Source organism: Tigriopus californicus, chromosome 1, assembly GCF_007210705.1.
Source record: "Tigriopus californicus strain San Diego chromosome 1, Tcal_SD_v2.1, whole genome shotgun sequence".
Classification (NCBI taxonomy): Eukaryota; Metazoa; Arthropoda; class Copepoda; order Harpacticoida; family Harpacticidae; genus Tigriopus; species Tigriopus californicus.
The window spans coordinates 10209986-10228735 of record NC_081440.1 but is presented as its reverse complement, the minus strand read 5'-3'; the positions used below and the strand labels follow the sequence as shown (position 1 = coordinate 10228735).

Sequence of the window (18750 nt, the reverse complement as noted above, 5' to 3'; positions counted from 1 at the left end):
CGTGTAAATATAAGTTGCCAACCCTTTGTTTTTTTTGGGTATGTTTATGGTAATAACATCCAAGATTAGAAACAAATACTGTTTCAAAATCAGCAAAGTTTTTTGCAAATCAAAGATCTTCATTGAACTTACTCCACCGTTGTGAGGTGCTTCAATCATTGTTTGAGCATAACTTGTCAATACTTTTCGAATTTTAAGCTTTTCATTCAAAAAATAGATTCTGACAGCTGCATTTTTTCTTCATTAAATGGAGAGTACATTTATCATACCTGTATGTACATAGCTGTGATAGCGAATAACACTCATTTACATTAGTTAATGGTATATTCTAGTGCTGGAATGTTTTGAAAAATGGGTAGAAAAACGAATCACATAGTAAAAATAGTAAAAACAACATCACATGCTGCTATCCATACATTAAGAAAATTGCATGTTTTCAAGAAACAATGAGTAGAATTTCCGAGTCCATATTTTATGGCTCCTCTCGTAACTGCACTCTTTCATACACAATGTTTACGCACAAGGTGAACAAGATATGTTAGGAAGCATAGGAAGTTCTTCAGATTGTTAAGGCCACCTACCAGACAGACCTCGCCCAATTCCAAATGAAGGACCTAGGCTTTTTTCAGCTGCTGGATTCAACAACACTTGATTCGCTGACCAGCCAGTCACAAATTGCAGGACACGGCATGGAAACGTGACTAAAGCACACACACGCCAACAGGATCATGAACGTGACCCATGGGATGGGTTGGTGATCCTGGTTTGTATGCCGGGTGTCTTCGCCCTCCAGGTTGGGCTCGAACTCTGAGAACCTAGCTAGATGTAGAGACTGTAGCGTGTTTGGCCATGACACCCAATCCGACTCTTCTGGCCACCGGCTCACAATTCACTACTTGGCACGAGGCCTGGCAAGAGACCTTTGCCGGCACGCCCGGACTGGCTCCGAGGCCACCCTTACCCCCCGCTGGTGGCCCCGGCGAGGCATGGCCCGGACTGGACACGCGAGTTGGTTGTCGCACGGGTCGCTGGTTTCGCGCCTCCGGGGCCGTGCTCGCGGCCCATTCCCGGTGGTTAAAACAGCTCATTAACCGGGAATTGGACCAAGCCCTCTTTTGGGACGCATCGCCGGAAGTGACGGCGGCCATCTTGCGATTCTTACACTTGGGTCGAGTTCAGATCTCGCCTGACTTGGTGCCCGAGATCCGGGCCTGGTTGACCTTGCTCCAGGTTCGGCCTTATTCAATGAAGTACACAGGGACAGAGTGGGAAAGTTTTACTCATCGCCTTTCACTTCATTGTAGATTCAAGATAAGGGTGTGGAATGGCCCAAGGAAAGCCCGTCAAAAACGAGACGGACACTAGCCTTATCTCCCCCGCCCCCGATGTCGAGGGCCAAGAGCTTTCAATTCCTATGCGAGGCGTGTCACGAAGTTTGTACCAACCAAAGCTCGGCTCGTGAACATTTAGAGTACGTTAAACACCCTTGAACAGGCCTTCTTTGTGGGCGAATGGCAGCAGAAATTGTCCGCACACGAATTTCTTTTAGGCGACACATGACCCAAACCCGCGACTCGTTTAGCTCTTGGATGACGGAGTTATTTGGTCGAGGATACCTTCAATCGCCCATAATTTGTGGGGGTTGTCAAGTAAGAACCAAGACCATTGGATTGTCTGCTTCGACCCACTGCCAATCCTTTGCTCACTCATCCATTCTAGGCCGAGGTGATTGTGGGATTGGACACGAAAAGTATTCGCGAGTGTGCGGCTGCTCACGTGGACGCTTGCAACGCCCGATGGATGGGTCTAATGGAATCCGTGACCAAGCAGGCTTTGGTGGAAAAGACTGCTCGGGCCCCATTGGTGTGGCGGAAAAATAAATCCAAGGTGTTGAAGGCCTCCTCTCCGTCTCAGACGGTTTCTCAAGATCCATTATACACTGAGGAGTCTGCAAAGAATGCCCCCGGACTCAAAACGTTATTTGACTTATGTGAGAGCTCGAGTCAATGTTTTGTGCCGCAATGCCGACGACCGATGAGTATATTCCATTTGGTACGGCACACGGAAATCGCTGACATCTTGCGCAAGGAAATCCCTATACAGACCACTGGCAACTATGAATGCGACTACTGCGATCACTTCCCGAAATCCCAGTCTCGGTTAGATTTGATTACCCATTTGGTGTCGCATTGGGAGCAAAGCACACCTAGTTTCCTGCTGAACTATACCCTGAGCGATTTGAACACACCAGAGCAAACAGTTCAGTCAATGGGTTGCTCCGAAGTGACCTTGACATCCCAAAGTGGTTCCCGTTGCAGTGAAACTGTATCGAACCAAACGGTCGTACACAATCCGTCGCATCCGGCTGGGGATATGGAAACACCATCCACTTCAAATGCCCCTAAATACCCATGTCAGTTTTGCCCTAACGGAGAAAGCACATTCATACAGGATGATCAACGTAAAAAACACCATTGTCTAACTCATTTTCGACAGTTTTTTGATAATGAAGCACCAAGCATCTACCCGTGGATTTGTGATGAGCCGGATTGTCAGTTTATTGTTGTGGATTCCGAGTCCTATGCAATTCACAGCGGAATCGTTCATGGTCGGCTCGAAGAAGCCTTGAAAGAAAAGACAGTGACCGCCAAGAAACGAGGACGACCTCCAAAGAATAAAAGACTAGTACAAACTGTGCCTGTGAAGAAACACAAGGCAATGGGAAAAGCAGTCGATTGCCAGTTATGTCCAACTCGTTTTCATCAGATGAGTGAGCTGATACGCCACTACACTACCTCTCACTACTAGTAAGTCCCAATTACCAGTTAATAGAGGACGCCTGTTAAATTGAAAGAGCACATATTGTTTCATTCCAGTTCTCGAATTGAGTGCTCTTATAGAGAGCCTGAACGGCGAAACGGGGCCTGCTCCTTTTCTTGTATGGAACCATTGTCCGATGGAACTCCGTGCAAAAGTAAGTTTTTGAAACGCCCTACGGGTAAGGCCATGCAACTCCACATGGCTTGCGTCCATGATGGTATCCGAAAGATCCTGGCTAAGGATGGAATTGTACCTGAGAAGAGCGGAGAATGGCCGGAGAGTCAGATAAAAATACCGCAAAAGAAAAGGAAAAGAAAAATGAACACTAGTTCGTCATCAGAGTCATCTGCCTCACCAAAGAAGAAACGCTCGAGCTCTTCCACCGTTGTGGCCAATGGGTCCAATCCGTCCAACCCGTCCAATCCGTCCAACCCGTCCAACCCCAAAGAATTAGAATTCGTGTGTCAGAAATGCGAAGAAAGCTTTCCCAGTCGACTCGTGAAAGATCTCCACACCTGCCATTCCATCTTAGATAAGCACTTTTTGGCGGATGATCGGAAATCTCGACCGATTCAAGGTGGAGCTGGACCATCAAAGAGTTTTCTTGCAAATCCCTAATAAAAGCATACCCTAATGCCTCAAGTGCTGATTGGTGAGCGACAACCAACATCGAAAATGAAGAGAGAGTTTGAAGGAGTTGACGCAATGCAAAAGATTCAACCCTTTTCATAAACTACGGACAGTTATGTTTTTGATGATGATATCGCTTTTTGTTTGATTGGCTTATTCTTTTATGAAATAAGAATGATTCAAGTTTTATGACCGACATTCGAATTTAATATGATAATGGTTAGAGAAAAATCCTGTCACAGCCTGGGCCAAAGTCAGCGAATAACTTTGAAACATCAGCAAAGAGTCCGTTAGGCGATGTTAATTTCTCCTGGTGGCGGAGTGTATTGAATTGGTTCCACGGGATCAAGGCGCTCGAGAGCTTGTTTTTCCAGTTCAATAGCTTTTTCGGCCTTGTCTAAAGCGGCGGGATTTGATACCGACCCATCAATATTATCAACCTCTTTGATGTGAACAACGTTGCCTTCGTCGTAGTCACCTTGGTCATCTCCTCGGTCGTCGCTCTCATCGTCTAGGTCGTCTTCTTTGAAAACGACTTGCATAAGTTCTTGGAGATTCATGAAGGCTGTAACCCGGCCCCCGAGTTCACTCTCGTCCACACACTCTCGGATCAAGCTTTTGATCTCATGATCTTCCTCATTAGTATGAACGTTGTGCAAAAGTCCTCGCTGGTCCTGTTTGAACCTGGACTTTCGATCGATATCAGCGTCGCTTAGAATATTGCGGCAAACGAGTGCATACATATACTCAAGATAAGGTCGGATTTGATAGCATGGAGTGGTCTCTTCGGATTGAATTAGGGCCGTTTGAAAGGCCTCTAAGCAATCGAAATCGCATTTCTTCCTCTCAGCCTTAAAATCTTCGTCTAAGAAGTCTCGATCAATGAACATGAGTCTGGAGAAATCCAAGAAGGCCACTTCACCACTTTTGGTGACCACCAAATTGTCCATGGTGATTTCCGTCATGAAAAGGACCCAGTTTGGGTCTTCGTTCAGAAACGTATCTATCATGGCGAGAAGTTGAGCCGCTGAAAGTGTAATGTGTGAAAATAAGTTATGTGATATGATGGCGTTTGACAAAATGACAAAAATATCGTACCTAATCCTTTGCGCAATTCTAAAGAATGATCCAGGAACTTGGATAAAGGCCGAAATTCACCCTCGATGAGAGTCACTCTCCCGCATGATCCATAAAGATTCAGATGGGGAATCCGGATTTGTTGATTGACAATGAGTTTGTAGGCAACTAAATCCGGATTGGTCGAGATGGATGTGATGAGCATGGCCTTCTCTTTGGCCGTCAAAGTGTGATCCCGGTTTTCGTCGAAACTTTGGACCAAGCCATCCATGAGTTTGTAAGATGGACATGCCGTCATGGGCACCCAATGGCGAGATGACAAATGAGTTTTGTACAAGTTACGGAGCGATTTCTCATTCAATATGAATGAATAAAGAAAACTGTTAGAAGCCGTCAAGCCAACATGGCAGTTTTTGGCATTGGGTTCTCCTGAAAAGTAGTTCAACATCGGTTTCATACCCGTTTTGAAAGCAACGCCAGTGACCCTTGGCTTACCCTCCGTGAATACCGAAGCATTTTGACACACCGCCTGGTCCAAACTAGCCAGAGAGGTGAGAACATGACCATTAGACGAGGCTGGGCGGATCCAATACTTGACATCCAAGCCTTTGTACACCTGATACACAGGAGGAAGGACATCCTCGGGAGTGTAGAGAACATTCCTCACCTCCAAGTCGGTCCCCGCGAGCTCGGGGCACAAATCCTCACCAAAACACACGGGACAGCTTTTGATTTGAGTCAATTCTTCCAAGTCCGACTCGGTCATGAGACTGCGGTCGATCTTGACACGAATCGAGTCACCGGTATCCGAGCTTGAAGTCGGTTCGAGTGCCCGAGGTTTCAGTCCATTCTGGCCCAAGTTTCTTATGACAAAGAGGCCGGCAGCCATTAAACAAATGGCCAAAAGGATCACCCGGCTCTTTCGCAACATTTTCACACATCGAAATGATTAGCTCGTTCGTCGCTCAAACATTGGATATTGATGGAGAACTGTGCATGTGGGATCGAAGAACGCCCGCCGGACAATAACGATTCAGTTGGATTCTTGCTGTTGCCCCGGTCACTTCTCATCTGGTATTTTTTGACTGAGAATTATGGACTGCTGCTGGGTGTGTCTGCATCTGAGGAAGCTGAAGAAGCCTGAGTGAAACGCAATGTCTTGGTGCTTGTTGGTCTTAGTTAGAGGTCTCGTACATTCAATCCGTGAGTGAATGAGAGAGTGCTTGCTGGGTTTCTTAACCTGGATTCTTCGATCCTCTGCTGAAGATTTCTCTCGCCCGACTGGTCATCACAACAACCCAATGCTTACTCCAATGCAACAAAGCTTAAGTGCGCCGTTGTACCGGTAAAGATACCAAGGGCAAATTGTCTTTGATTCTACCTGTGTAATTCTGTTTCAAGACTAAAATTGACCATCGAAATTGCTTTCTTGCACCTGAGTTTGTCTTATAAGTTGGGAAAGTAGTATATGAGTGTATGTGGCTGTTTAATAATCTCACCAGACTACTTCGATTGATTAGAAAGTAGTATTGTAAATAAGGGACTACACATGGACACGCAAATAACACTATAGACTTTCGCATGGAACGACGAGCCTTGTTTCCGAATGTGGTTTGGATTTGCTCATTACGAAAAGATAGTGTCATGCCACATACGAGAAAAGAACAGGAGAACTATTGTCCCACTCTCCCACTGGACCCATCCTCGAATGTCGTTTGTTTGTCAATCATGCCATAAATTACAGTACTCTATATATATTCCACCCACCCTTCATTCATTACGCACAAGAGCCATACAGTTGTTCTGAATTGGATGGAGGAGAATACGAGTTAACTCAATAGTGCACTTCCATTGTTTCATTGGTGTCCCACAAACGACATTCGATCATGCCAATATGTCCAAATTCTCGTGGGTGAACCTGATAATTCATCGTAGTCCCGAAATTCGATCATTAAGTGGGATGTTCATTTAGTCATCATATTCTTTCCGTTGTCAGAGGTGCGAATATAATTCAGTGATTAGTTAGATTTAGGTATTTTCTGATACATGTTACCAACCTAGCATCTAGTCCATTTTATGGTTTCTCAAAAGTAGAGGGTGCTTAATGCATTAAAAATAGAACATACGTAATACATCCTGCCTCTCTCTTGTCAAGAAGCCCAAAACCGTTGTACCTAATTTGCAACTCAGTTGCAAAGGTAGACTGTAACTTGAACATAAATCCCATATTGATTCCCACCTTCCGCCTTCCCGACAACAAATATATTTTTCGAGGTTGATTTGAGAATATTACAAGGTCAGAAAATAATTGGCTATAGTTTACACAGTATTGCGAGTTACTTTTTTTTGTTTCACGTCACATTCATGGTAACCTTGACTTCAATTTTTTGAATTTTTTTCCTTGCTCTTGCAATTGCAGCAATCACGAATATTGAAATAATTAGGCTTTGTCGAAAACATCTAGCCTATTTTTAAAAAACATGAATTCAAATGTATATTCATTAGTCGCTCTCAAAAAGAAAATTTTATTCTATCTCTACTCATAAAGTTCACCTTTCAAATTTTCCCCTTAGCAGAAGCATTCAAATAAATAGACTCCTAATAGTGCCACACATTTGATGATTGTACATAAGGAGGTCAAAAAAGCTATCCCACAGAATTCTGACAAATACGTTTCAAAGCAACAATTGTATAACGAACGTGGGTACAGTAATTCCTTTCTCACAGGAACACCAAGGATCTTTCTCTGACTCTCTATCTAATACTGCTCTATACCTACTTTCATACATGTGTGGTTTGCTGCCACAAGAGCGCTCACGCGGGGAGAACCAGGGGCCGAAAAGGAAACCAATCAGTATTTGTTTGGGGGAACACCTTGTTCCACCCCATTCATATTTCAAAAGGAGGTTGCTCCGTGAATGTACGCATTTCACCCCTCGCTTTTCTCACTCTACCTTTTCATCGCCAAGTTTGGTCGATTTGCTTGTTTTCTTTGTGCCTACAAACCTCGTAATCTCCATGAATGCGTTCGTTTTTCCCGGTTACTAGTGAACACGTTCCAATATCCAATAGTGGGACAAAGATTGGGCCAGATTTTGTGTGCTGGGCAATCGAATCATATCATCAAGCAGGTGTTTACTCTCGTGGGCTGTGTTTGGACAGGTTTCATGTGGTTTCATTTGTGGTTCATCAAGCTCCACCAAGGATTGGTCTATGTATATCCTAATGATCTTCCAAGATTGGAGTGGCTTTCGTACCTGCACTTGACTTTCGACACGATGAATTCTTGATTTTGCTTGTGTCTTCACAATTCCTATATCGATTGTGAACGCTTGTGAAGAGGCCATGAAGTCTGTAGCTAAAGGTAAAAAAGTGTCGTTCTCAGACGAATCGAGTTCCAATGTTCCAACTTCCGGGGATTTTGCCAAGCAAGTCCAAGACCGGCTTCTAGGGGATCCCCAAAAATCAACATTTGAGAAGAAATATTTCCAAAACATGTTGGCTAGAATCCAATCGAAGACAAACTCGTCCAAGATCCCCAGGAGAGTCAAAGTAGACCAAGAGACAAAGCATATGAACAAGTTCGTGAACGATGTTCTCAATCGAACTTATCCTTTTACGAGTGCGAATAGTGGGACCAGCAAGTCCAAAATTTCCCTATTGGATCGACGAAAATCTCGAGCAGTTTCTCCTTTGGGAAACCCGCATCAATTGCGTCGGAGTTTCTCACACAATGCAATCCCGGACGAGGATCCACTGAAAGTGATTGGAACGAAGTCCTTCATCAGTTCACGATCATGTTCCAGACCAGGTACACCCGAAAATCGAACTTCGAGGAGTCGTGAAATTCTTCAAAGGTTGCAGTCAAAGGTGCAAAAGGGTCTATCAAAATATGGTTTGTTATTCAGCATGCTAATCATTTCTTTTCAATTGATCGACACTGTTTTAGCTAGAAGAAACGAGAAGTGCCATTAGAAGAATCCCTGCCTTAAGAAAAATGCCTATGACCCAAAGCCTTGATGAAATTGGGAATCTGGTGCTTGAATTGGACAACAACTTGGACTTTGTACCGGGTGATCTTCAGTCTCGAATTACTGGTAGTGGTACTAACCAAAGTTCCCCATTACTGGGCATTCACGACCTTGGTGGGGACATCTCAATTGACTTTGACGCCAAACTGGGAGCAGGGACATTCTCCAAGGTGTACTCGGCGGATCTTCTTGGATCTCGAGTGGCGGTCAAGATTTTCAATGAAAGTCAAGAATCGATTGTAAGTTTTGGTTTGGTGAGAGCCGCACGCACGCAGGCACGCTTTTCAGCTTGATGATACTCTGTCATTGCTTAGGATGTGGTACAAGCTGCATTTGACAACGAGCTATCCATGTTGGGTCAAGTGAGACATCCCAATATCATTCAAATGTTAGGCTATTGCGAGCCAATGGCCATTGTCTTGGAGTTTATGGCGGGTGGAACGCTCCAAAGTCATATCCAAAGGCACAACTACCAATGGAGCAAAGGCGAGTTCTTCTCGTTTGGCAAGCAGATCCTGTTGGCATTACTCTACCTTCACCATCTTCCCAATCCCATCGTTCACATGGACGTAAAATCAAGTAATCTCCTACTCGACTCGACTTGTCAGAAGTTGAAATTAAGTGACTTTGGCTTTGCAAAGTCCTTGAGTCATGTTAATGGAACCATTTCTTTGAGTGCTGTGAAAGGAACGCCGGCTTGGATGTCTCCAGAAGTTCTCAATCGACAGGCTGTGTGCACCAAGTCGGATATCTACAGCTATGGCCTAGTTTTACTGGAGATCATTACGCGAAAAAAACCGTATGAGGGCCTGACCCTGCAGGAGGTAAGGAATGATCAATGAATCCACTCCTTGACTCAATACTGGCATGCAATCAACTCATGACCTCTATTCCCACCGTTCCAGGTGTGCGAGGCCGTATTAAGCGGGAAACACCCCGATGTAGATCCCGAGGTCGATTCCAAGGTACCTGGGATCTCGCCCATGGTTCAGTTGTGTTGGAGCTCCAACCGTGATTTGAGACCCAACACTCGACAACTGTTCAACGATTTCTTAGATCTCGAGACGAAAGTGAACACTCAGTTGACCTGCCCAAGAGTTCCCTCACCTCCACCCATGCCACCCACGCCCCATGAAAAGCCTCAACAGCCTCAAATGATGGTCCATGAGAGTCCTGAGGGCAGTCCAGAAAAGACGTTGACGCCAACGAGAACCTTTGTGAGGTCATTTAGTGTGACCAATGAGGAGTTGATCAGGCAAAGGTGTAGCTTGAGAAGAACTCCGTCTCTCCCGCATAATGATCTATTGACCGAGGGCAAAGATCTAGGCTCTGTAATGAAGCATGCTATGATCAAGAGGCGTGACCTATTTGAGAATGATTCCTCAAGTATGGATGACGTTAGCCACAGTGATTCACCTTGGCCTTTAGAGAATTGAATTGAACACTTACTAGTATTTATTTCGTATTTGTCAGTCACTCATTATTGCTTACAACTGGAACACAAAAGATTCCATTGGCGAAAGCGTGATACTTTGGAGACTAACAATGGATCTGGAAAGAAGAAGATAAGCGATATATAACAACATATTTATGTTACTTCTCGACCCCTTCACTACTTTAATAGTTCCCGTTTTCTTCAATTGGATAAGGATGCCGTTTGATGGCAACAGATACGCAAATAGTGAAGTTCATATTGAGGCAATGCCACGCGTTCTACCTAAATATTGATGTGTGGCAGATGAGTTCATTGACCTCCTTTTTCGGTACCCCTCGGTCCTTTTGGCTTGCAGTTCATTCCATGTTATGTGTTACGTTTTCGTTAACAGGCCTCCGCAAAATGCAGCGGAATATATGTCATGTTTCTCGTTTAAGTGGAAAGGACTTATAAGCCAGCCTTACCCTTCACTGTTATCGGATTGCAGATCTGTAGCAACCACGACTACTCCAGTATCAGATTGAGGTGTGGAAAACATTTCCGATAGGTCAACGGTGGCTGAGGTCTCGGCAAAATTTGCCACGAGAACAAATGTGGGAACGGTTTCTGGTGTTTCTGAAATTCGTCCGACGACCAAAACATTTCCAATGGTTTTGGTCACGGTTGAACCAAATCTAAGAGCGGTTTCTTGCCTCAAGGCAATCATCTTCTTGTATATGGAGAAATGGCTGTAAGGGTCATCTCGTTGGTTTTCTACGTTGACACTGACATAGTTATCATTCAAAGGGAGCCATGTAGGACCTCCTTCGTTGAAACCAGCATTTGGTCCATTGTTCCATTGCATTGGTGTTCGTTCTGGGTCCCTGGAACACACCTCTTCATTGTAATCTTGTGGACCACAATTGCATCCTGATGGATCCACGGTTTGCTCAAAGGTGATGTTCATGTTGTTGGTCATGCCAATCTCCTCTCCATAGTAAGACACAGATACTCCAGGCAGAGTTAAAAGGATCATATTCATTGTATCCACCACCTTAGGTCCCAATCGATATCCGACTCGCCAGTTGTCATGATTACCCAGCTGCAAAGTTATCACGTATCTTTCCCACGTCATAACTGAGTTGAATTCAGTAGAATATTTGTTGGCTTACCACCCAGTTAGGAACTTGATCTTCTTCGATATTATCGAGGAGGTAATTGATGGCATCAAACATCATGACGGCAGAGGGCGGTTGGGCCGTATTTGAGATCAGGTAGAAGTTAAATGGGAAGTCACTACACTCATAATACTGAAGGTGATCTTGAATGTCCAGATATACCTCCAGCATGTTCACCCTAGAAGTTCATAAGATAGCTCCGATTATATATGCTATAGCTTATTACAAAGATCACTCAAATCACAATGGGGGAGCAGAAAGAGTTTTATAAAAAGAATTCGTAACGTAGCAATTGCCCTTGGGCTCTTTCTTGACATTTTGGGATATACTCGCGAATTTATAGGTGAGAACCGAGAAGCATATTCAGTCACTTTGTGTCATTTGGTTTATCCCGAGCAAATCTTTAAAAAATCAGTTACTGTAAAGAGTGTATCGAGTTGTATTTCACTTTGGAATATTTCACTCAAATGTTTGAATCTGGAAAGCTGAGTGCTTGGGTCACATGCACTCGGCTCCTCTCACTCTCTCAAGGGTCCATGATCGAGGACACTTAATCCTTGCTTGTTGTATAGCTAATTACTAACTTTTTTCTGTGACTAAGTTACAGAAACTTACAAAAATATTAGTTATATCCAACCAGAGCGCAAAAGGGCTTGTCCATCTAATGGTCCATCTAATGGGATTTTTCTCACGACGATAGAGAACGCGCGAGGAATGGCATATCATGCTCTTTTAATATTGGGTTTTATCTTATATTTCTCGCTCATCACCAGTCATCCTTCCAATTGAAAAGCGTAACGAAGGGTTTGAGTAACAAAGAGCATAAGGCAACCCTTCAAAGGAAACCAATAACGTAAATTTTTCGAATGAAGTATACCGAATGGTGAAATGATACAGACGCCCATTATAGAGGAATCTTTTGCGATTGGGTAACTTACCTGGGATATCCATCTTGAGCTCCAAATTCTTTAATGGTCTGATCAAACGCTGCGAGAATGATGTCTCGCGTCTCAGCCAGATTGTTGGTATAGATATGATCCAAGTAGAAGTAGTCAAACTCATCCAATGCACTTGGATCTCCACTCAAAGGCTCGTCCAACAATTGCTCATCTTCCCACATGTAAGCCACCTACAAAATAGTGTTTCGTTTTCGATCCTTCATTAGCCATTGATGATGTCCAGTGGGTTTCTTACAGCATCCATGCGAAAGCCATCGACACCAAGTTCCATCCAAAACGTAAGGACGTCTTGCATTTCTTTGAGCACCAATGGGTTCCTGTAATTCAAATCTGGTTGCTCTTTCACGAACTGGTGCAAATAAAACTGTTGTCTTTGTTCGTTCCATTCCCAGGCGGAATATCGGAAATAGCTTAACTAGAATGAGACATTCAATTTACGCTATGTTACAAAGAAATACATTTGTGAAAAGCAAATTAAATGTAAGAATAGATACCCAATTGTTGGGTGGAATTGGATCTCCGTTGTTATCGAAACCGATCGCATCTTCCCACACATAATAGTCCGTGTAAGGATCCTCCTTCTCCAATGACTTTTGAAACCATTCGTGCTGATCGCTGGAATGATTGGGAACGTAGTCCATTACGATTTTCAGCCCTCGAGAGTGTGCTGCTTCCAATAAATCCTTGAAATCTTCCAAGGTGCCAAAAATCGGGTCAATGTCGATGAAATCGGACACATCATAGCCAAAGTCCTTCATTGGACTTTTGAAAATAGGCGACAACCAAACTGTCTCGATGCCAAGATCCACAAAATAATCCAACTCGGATTGAATACCTATACTCACAGAGGTCCCGAAGTAATAACATGATACTTAAACATTTAAAGTGAGGATTATTCAGACTTGCCTTTCAAGTCACCAGTGCCATCATTATCAGAGTCTTTGAAAGATCTTGGATAGATTTGATAGACCGTTGTGGTCTTCCACCAATCTGGGTCCTGTCGGTCCTTACGATCCATAGAACCTTCCACCAAAGAGGCACAAACGATCGCCAAAGTGATCCATACTGTGTTTGACAACGCCATGTTGTGGTTGAAATGAAGTGATTCGCGTTGATATTTTTATTCAAGTTTGCATCGACAATCGTTATCTTTTATGTTAAGATCAAACACGTTATGTAAGATCAAATATATTAAGTAGTCAATAAGAGAAATGAACTCTGTAGTCGTGCTATGAGCAAATATTTATCAAGCCAAGAAGACCATTTCATCCTTAGTACTGAAGCACAACGGTCTCAAACGGCCTCAACACAAAAGAGCTCAATTGCAACACATCCCTACAAAAAAAGAAAGGAAACATGAATGCTTGTCGCATATTTCGCTTGAAAGAACAACTAAATTTATTCAAAGACTTGCCCAATGTCATGCCCGTTCTTGCCCAGAGTTCCTAGAACCACCGTAGCTTCTGACTTGGAAGAATGAAAGTCCCCTAAGATGTCAACTTCCTCATCGGTGTTGACAAAATTGATAAGAATGACGAATACAGAATCTGGGTCGACCTCTGACGTTCTCGCCACTGCCAATACATTTCCGTCCAACTGAGTCTGGGCCTCGCCCGAGGCAAAAGCCGGATGGGAGCGCTTGAGATTGGCCATGATCCGATAGTTGTTCCAATGACTTGATGGACTGTCATAACGTTGAGATTCCACATTCAGCTCATCTGCATTGGAATTGATCGGAAGCCAGGGCTTGGCGCCATTGTTGAAACCCGCGTTAACCTGGTTGTTCCATTGCATAGGAGTTCTTTCCGGATCACGAGAACAGAACTCCGTTAGGTAGAGGTCCGATCCACAATTACAACCCGAGGGATCCACTGTATTTTCGAAACTAATGTTCATGTTATTGGTCATGCCTAATTCTTCACCGTAATAGGTGACGGTGACACCAGGTAAGCCCAAAGTGAGAATATTGAAGGCGTCAATTAATGGGTCGTTCAGGCCTCGATTGGACACCCTCCATCGATCATGGTTTCCCAGCTGAGGAAGATGGAACAGATTAATGGGCTCAAAGGAGTTGAATCTGTAAGTGACTGAGGCTGTTCGATTGTACTTACGATCCAATTCTTTGTTAACTCCTTTGGGATTGAGTTCAACACGTTGTCAATTGTGGCTAATATTTTAGTGGGATCACTCAAGTTTTCCAATAAAAGAAATCCGAAATTGAATGGAAAATTGCTGCAGTTGTAATATTTGAGTTGTTCCGCGGGGTCCCCCCAGACCTCTAACATAGTGACCCTATTGGATAAGGTTTAAAGCATTAGAGCCAGTTTTTTTTGGTTTTTTATATATAAAGACTTTGTTCCAATTTCCAATCTCCACCTGGGATATCCATCAGCCTCGCCAACTTCCTTGAAAACGTTGAAAAAATTTTTCAGTACGTCCCTAGTTTCTGGCAGATTGGTTGTGTAAATGTGTTGGTAATGGGCGTAGTCATCGGCATTTGTGTTTGGTTTTCCACTCAGAGGCTCGTCCAGGAACTGATCATCTTCCCAAATGTGGGCCACCTAAGTAGAAGTACTCATGAAATGAACGAAGAAACAAAGACAGTACGATCTTTGGTCAGTGAGAACGTCCAATGACGCAGAAAATCAATAGGGAGACAAGACTTCTGATGATTGTGTTGAAATTTAGTAAACACATCAATCGAGCACCATAAGCATGATAGCTTTACCTTGATGGAACCATCGTTCATTCATTTTTTCTTCAAAGTTTAAGGATCCCTTCTCTTTGTTAATTTTCTAATCGTCGGCTGCAACGCCATTAACAATTGACTTAAGATTTCCAAAATCATGTAAACTAAAAAGGAACGTACTGCATCCTGTCTGAATCCATCCACCCCCAGTTCCAGCCAAAACCTGATCACATTCTCCATTTCTTTTTGCACTGCAGGGTTGCGATAGTTCAAATCAGGTTGGCCAGGCACAAACTGGTGCAAATAGAATTGCTGTCGTTTCTCTTCCCATTGCCACATAGAGAAACGGAACACGCTCACCTGTTGAGAAATTACTTTTAAAGCCTGAGTCAGCAGGAAGTCACGTGGCAGTTAGTCTACCCAGTTATTTGGAGGAATGGGTTCACCATTTTCGTCGAACCCGGACGGATCTCTCCATGTGTAATAATCGGTATATGGCTCTTCTTTTCGAAGTGATTTTTTGAACCATTCGTGCTCGTCACTGGAGTGATTGGGTACTAGATCAAGAATGAGCTTCATGCCACGCTCATGAACGCCTTGTAGCAAGTCTTTGAAATCCTTCATGGTCCCAAAGATTGGATCTATATCGTTAAAGTCTGAGATATCATATCCAAAGTCTTTCATCGGGCTCTTGAAGATAGGGGACAACCAAATCGTTTCAATGCCGAGGTCCACAAAATAATCCAACTCGGATTCAATTCCTGTACGTTGTAAAGGTAATGCCGAGGAAAAACGTTTTATAATAAACATAATACGAGTGCACTGTATACACCAACCTTTCAAATCCCCTGTACCATCATTGTTCGAGTCTTTGAACGACCTTGGATAAATTTGATACACTATGGTATTTTCCCACCATTGTGAACCTTTGGTGTCCTTTCGTCGATGGATGGCACCTTCAACTGAGTCACCTAAGGCTAAAACCAAACCAATGCAAACGAGACATGGTTCCAATTTGGTCAGTGAGAGTAACATGACTTTTGTTCTAAATGTCCTTGGGAACAACGACAACGTCTAAATGACCTGAATACACAACGAATTCGCATGAACCGTAATTTAAGATAAACGAGTGACGTTGCCATTTTATTGATATCAGTCCGTCAACCTTCAGTATATCGCTAGTAGATTTAAGCTTTGGAAGGAGTGAGACGAACGACGACGGTTTGATAAGGAGCCAGGGAGATGGACGTTAAATCAACGACAGTTCTATAAAGAAACAAATTTGAGTCCAAATGAATGCGAGTTGCTCGACTCACTTTTTCTGTAGGCCCACTTACCCAATTGGATTTTCCCCGTCGGGTCCACTGGTACTAATGAGTACAAGACCAAACTCCAAATAGGGCTGAAAGCTTTGGAAGATGTTGGCAGTCTGAGTTTCACTTCCAAAGTTGACCATGGTCACGTAAACGTCATAAAAGATTTGCTCCTGCAATCTAGCGATAGATAAGATGTCGCCATCCAATTGGGTCTTGGCATCACCAAACGTGTAGGTAGGTTCCAAGTTTCTCAATTTAATCATTTCCTTATAAAGGTTCAAGTGGCTTTGAGGATTTCCTTGCTGAGCATCAACGTTGATGGTGTCGAAATCTGAATTGACTGGCAACCACGGTTCCGAGCTACCCTCTGAATTGAAACCCGCATTAAACTCGGCATTCCATTGCATTGGAGTCCGTTCGGGATCTCGGGAGCAAGGCTCATCATTGTAATGATCGGGACCGCAATTGCATCCTGCTGGGTCCACGGTCTGCTCATAACTGATGTCCATGTTGTTGGTCATGCCGATTTCCTCTCCATAGTACGAAATGGCCACTCCAGGGAGAGAGAGAGACATCAGATTAAACGCATCCACCAATTCGGATCCACCAATGCGATCGGGCAAGCGCCATTTATCGTGGTTTCCAAACTAACCACAATATAAAAGCTACGGTGATTAGGGTTTCAATATAAATCTACCAATGGGGATACGAACCACCCAGTTGTAAGTGTAATTAGTGGGTATGCGGTCGAGGATTTGATCGATCTCTCGCTTGGCATCTTCCGCTTTCACGGGGGGTCCACGTACGTTCATGAGGGCGAAGTTGAAAGGGAAGTCACTGACCTTGTAGTACTTCAATTGATCTTCGATGCTCACATATACCTCTAGCATTGTTAGCCTGGTCATATAGCATTGTTTTGATTACCTTGATTTTGAAACATGAAATGATCGCATTTCAATTTTTACCTGGGAAACCCATCCAGGGCTTCAACTTCTTTGAACACGGTATAAAATTCTGCCAAGATCACTCGTGTGCCCTCGAGGTTGTTAGTATAAATGTGATCGTAGTAGTCATAATCATTCTCGTCTAAGGCATTTGGATTATTACTCAAAGGCTCATCCAAGAACTGCTCGTCCTCCCAAATGTGAGCCACCTGGATAGCATCAACAAAGAAATGTCATTCGTCGTCGAAACCTTTCAAAATTCTTTGTTCTTCCCCTTTTTCATTATCTAGAGCGTCAAGAAGCAAAGCTTGCGTGTCACTCACAGCGTCTTGACGGAATCCATCCACACCTTTTTCCAACCAAAATCGGATCACATCCTTCATTTCCGTCAGCACATTCGGATTACGGTAGTTCAAATCCGGTTGTCCTGGGACGAATTGATGAAGATAGAACTGTTGCCTCTCCTCGCGCCATTCCCACATGGAATATCTGAACACACTAACCTAATATCCATCGTACTTTACACAATGAAGAATGACTAACAGGATGTAAGTGGTAACAGTTACCGACCCAATTATTGGGAGGGATTGGATTCCCATCTCCATCAAACCCAGCTGGGTCCTGCCAGACGTAATAGTCTGTGTAAGGATCTTCCCGCTGAAGAGACCGAATGAACCATTCGTGCTCATCGCTGGAGTGGTTGGGCACAAAATCCATTACCAATTTCAATCCTTTGCTATGGGCACTAGCTAGCAAACTATTGAAATCTTCCATGGTACCAAAGATGGGATCAATGTCGCGAAAATCCGAAATATCGTAACCAAAATCTTTCATGGGGCTTTTGAAAATCGGAGACAGCCAAATGGTTTCAACTCCCAGGTCCACCAATTAGTCCAATTCGGATTCGATTCCTGTTCCGGGATACTAGGGTTGTTCAGGCAATTCCCACGGGAAACAAGATTAAACTCGTACCTTTCAAATCACCAGTGCCGTCTCCATCGGAATCTTTGAACGATCTGGGATAGATCTGATAAATGACAGTGTTCTTCCACCATTCAGGATCTTGGCGATCCTGGCGATCCAAGACATTGGCACGATATCCTTGCGACAAGAGCAAGATCAAAGAAAATTTCAGAAGTAGCTTCATGATGGAAGAACTACTTCCCTTGACGGTCAACGAGGAGTCTATGCTATCGACGCTCTGGTTATGCATTTAAATGCAATTCATTTGTTATCTTGAGTTTCCTATCGCAAATACTGAAAGCGATTGAATGGACACGTGGAAAAAAAGATGTTTTGTTCGTTTTTATTAATCGGCACGTAATCAACTTCATCTAGGCAATGCTCCCGGCGTTCGAGGCAATCCTGGGCCAGAGATCTGCGCATTCCTTGGAGACTGGTCCTGTGATAGCCGAACCCTTCATTTCGCCCTGAAAAGAAAGACCACGGAATGGTTGGAACTCGTGCTAAGACTGGGGGAGGCAGTGAAGAAGTGCAATGACTTGAGAGCGAGACGAATGTTGAAACGCTGAATTTCTCTCGCCCATGAATTTTCGGTGCGGAAAAAGTAGGTGTGCATTTCATAGTTTATTTACTTTTCGACATGTACAGATCCCACTCTCTCATAGGAGGCGGAGGAGCGGGTTCCAAGGATGTCGCATTACATAAAATAGACAATAACTAATAAAGCAT

At 43.7% G+C, this 18750-nt stretch overlaps 7 protein-coding genes across 7 annotated transcripts in view; 2 read left to right on the top strand and 5 right to left on the bottom strand.

The window, feature by feature from the left end:
* The first annotated feature begins 634 nt into the window (after positions 1 to 634).
* LOC131883518 (uncharacterized) lies at positions 635 to 3646 on the top strand. Its single transcript, XM_059231010.1, has 5 exons — positions 635 to 1230; positions 1305 to 1471; positions 1550 to 1649; positions 1720 to 2807; positions 2877 to 3646. The coding sequence occupies exons 1-5, from the start codon at positions 850 to 852 to the stop codon at positions 3436 to 3438; spliced, it is 2298 nt and encodes a 765-aa protein (XP_059086993.1). The 5' UTR covers positions 635 to 849; the 3' UTR covers positions 3439 to 3646.
* LOC131883574 (uncharacterized) lies at positions 3629 to 5890 on the bottom strand. The gene is made up of 3 exons (XM_059231079.1): positions 5023 to 5890; positions 4549 to 4956; positions 3629 to 4477 (listed from the first exon to the last, which is right to left on the bottom strand). The coding sequence occupies exons 1-3, from the start codon at positions 5456 to 5458 to the stop codon at positions 3741 to 3743; spliced, it is 1581 nt and encodes a 526-aa protein (XP_059087062.1). The 5' UTR covers positions 5459 to 5890; the 3' UTR covers positions 3629 to 3740.
* A 1330-nt stretch (positions 5891 to 7220) lies between these two features.
* Positions 7221 to 10143, top strand: LOC131883530 (uncharacterized). Its single transcript, XM_059231022.1, has 4 exons — positions 7221 to 8397; positions 8477 to 8797; positions 8873 to 9382; positions 9464 to 10143. The coding sequence occupies exons 1-4, from the start codon at positions 7873 to 7875 to the stop codon at positions 9992 to 9994; spliced, it is 1887 nt and encodes a 628-aa protein (XP_059087005.1). The 5' UTR covers positions 7221 to 7872; the 3' UTR covers positions 9995 to 10143.
* On the bottom strand, positions 9996 to 13360 carry LOC131883550 (maltase 1-like). Its single transcript, XM_059231044.1, has 7 exons — positions 13016 to 13360; positions 12604 to 12944; positions 12345 to 12524; positions 12089 to 12279; positions 11145 to 11328; positions 10458 to 11074; positions 9996 to 10109 (listed from the first exon to the last, which is right to left on the bottom strand). Exons 1-7 carry the CDS (start codon positions 13191 to 13193, stop codon positions 10046 to 10048), a joined length of 1755 nt encoding a protein of 584 aa, XP_059087027.1. The 5' UTR covers positions 13194 to 13360; the 3' UTR covers positions 9996 to 10045.
* LOC131883539 (maltase 1-like) lies at positions 13215 to 15936 on the bottom strand. Its single transcript, XM_059231031.1, has 7 exons — positions 15635 to 15936; positions 15219 to 15559; positions 14979 to 15158; positions 14486 to 14670; positions 14221 to 14401; positions 13524 to 14143; positions 13215 to 13444 (listed from the first exon to the last, which is right to left on the bottom strand). The coding sequence occupies exons 1-7, from the start codon at positions 15831 to 15833 to the stop codon at positions 13381 to 13383; spliced, it is 1770 nt and encodes a 589-aa protein (XP_059087014.1). The 5' UTR covers positions 15834 to 15936; the 3' UTR covers positions 13215 to 13380.
* LOC131883585 (maltase 1-like) lies at positions 15914 to 17892 on the bottom strand. The gene is made up of 6 exons (XM_059231090.1): positions 17629 to 17892; positions 17382 to 17561; positions 17080 to 17267; positions 16828 to 17011; positions 16136 to 16761; positions 15914 to 16064 (listed from the first exon to the last, which is right to left on the bottom strand). Exons 1-6 carry the CDS (start codon positions 17890 to 17892, stop codon positions 15986 to 15988), a joined length of 1521 nt encoding a protein of 506 aa, XP_059087073.1. The 3' UTR covers positions 15914 to 15985.
* Positions 17893 to 18348: 456 nt separating this feature from the next.
* LOC131883621 (large ribosomal subunit protein uL14) overlaps positions 18349 to 18750 on the bottom strand; it is a gene marked incomplete in the record, with an annotated part of 1809 nt that continues 1407 nt past the window's right edge. Inside the window, 1 exon segment of the mRNA XM_059231137.1 lies at positions 18349 to 18488. Coding sequence (XP_059087120.1) covers positions 18393 to 18488 — 96 coding nt within the window.

Excerpts from the sequence above, each read along its gene's own strand:
- LOC131883585 (XM_059231090.1), bottom strand. The coding sequence starts at position 17,892 with ATGAAAGATTTTGGTTACGATATTTCGGATTTTCGCGACATTGATCCC. Across the intron at positions 16,762-16,827 it reads ATTACACTTACAACTGGGTG|TTTGGAAACCACGATAAATG; the intron begins GTTCGTATCCCC and ends TATTGTGGTTAG. Across the intron at positions 16,065-16,135 it reads GACGGGGAAAATCCAATTGG|AACTGTCGTTGATTTAACGT; the intron begins GTAAGTGGGCCT and ends GTTTCTTTATAG.
- LOC131883539 (XM_059231031.1), bottom strand. The coding sequence starts at position 15,833 with ATGTTACTCTCACTGACCAAATTGGAACCATGTCTCGTTTGCATTGGT. Across the intron at positions 15,560-15,634 it reads TGGTACAGGGGATTTGAAAG|GAATTGAATCCGAGTTGGAT; the intron begins GTTGGTGTATAC and ends TACAACGTACAG. Across the intron at positions 14,402-14,485 it reads GAGGCTGATGGATATCCCAG|GGTCACTATGTTAGAGGTCT; the intron begins GTGGAGATTGGA and ends CTTATCCAATAG.
- LOC131883574 (XM_059231079.1), bottom strand. The coding sequence starts at position 5,458 with ATGTTGCGAAAGAGCCGGGTGATCCTTTTGGCCATTTGTTTAATGGCT. Across the intron at positions 4,957-5,022 it reads TGCTTCGGTATTCACGGAGG|GAGAACCCAATGCCAAAAAC; the intron begins GTAAGCCAAGGG and ends ACTACTTTTCAG. Across the intron at positions 4,478-4,548 it reads AGAATTGCGCAAAGGATTAG|CGGCTCAACTTCTCGCCATG; the intron begins GTACGATATTTT and ends TTACACTTTCAG.
- LOC131883550 (XM_059231044.1), bottom strand. The coding sequence starts at position 13,193 with ATGGCGTTGTCAAACACAGTATGGATCACTTTGGCGATCGTTTGTGCC. Across the intron at positions 11,329-12,088 it reads GCTCAAGATGGATATCCCAG|GGTGAACATGCTGGAGGTAT; the intron begins GTAAGTTACCCA and ends ATGAACTTCTAG. Across the intron at positions 10,110-10,457 it reads CAATCCGATAACAGTGAAGG|ATCCATTGTTAGTCTCCAAA; the intron begins GTAAGGCTGGCT and ends TCTTCTTTCCAG.
- LOC131883518 (XM_059231010.1), top strand. The coding sequence starts at position 850 with ATGACACCCAATCCGACTCTTCTGGCCACCGGCTCACAATTCACTACT. Across the intron at positions 1,231-1,304 it reads CCTGGTTGACCTTGCTCCAG|ATTCAAGATAAGGGTGTGGA; the intron begins GTTCGGCCTTAT and ends ACTTCATTGTAG. Across the intron at positions 1,650-1,719 it reads TAATTTGTGGGGGTTGTCAA|GCCGAGGTGATTGTGGGATT; the intron begins GTAAGAACCAAG and ends CATCCATTCTAG.
- LOC131883530 (XM_059231022.1), top strand. The coding sequence starts at position 7,873 with ATGAAGTCTGTAGCTAAAGGTAAAAAAGTGTCGTTCTCAGACGAATCG. Across the intron at positions 8,398-8,476 it reads TTCAAAGGTTGCAGTCAAAG|CTAGAAGAAACGAGAAGTGC; the intron begins GTGCAAAAGGGT and ends ACACTGTTTTAG. Across the intron at positions 9,383-9,463 it reads AGGGCCTGACCCTGCAGGAG|GTGTGCGAGGCCGTATTAAG; the intron begins GTAAGGAATGAT and ends CCACCGTTCCAG.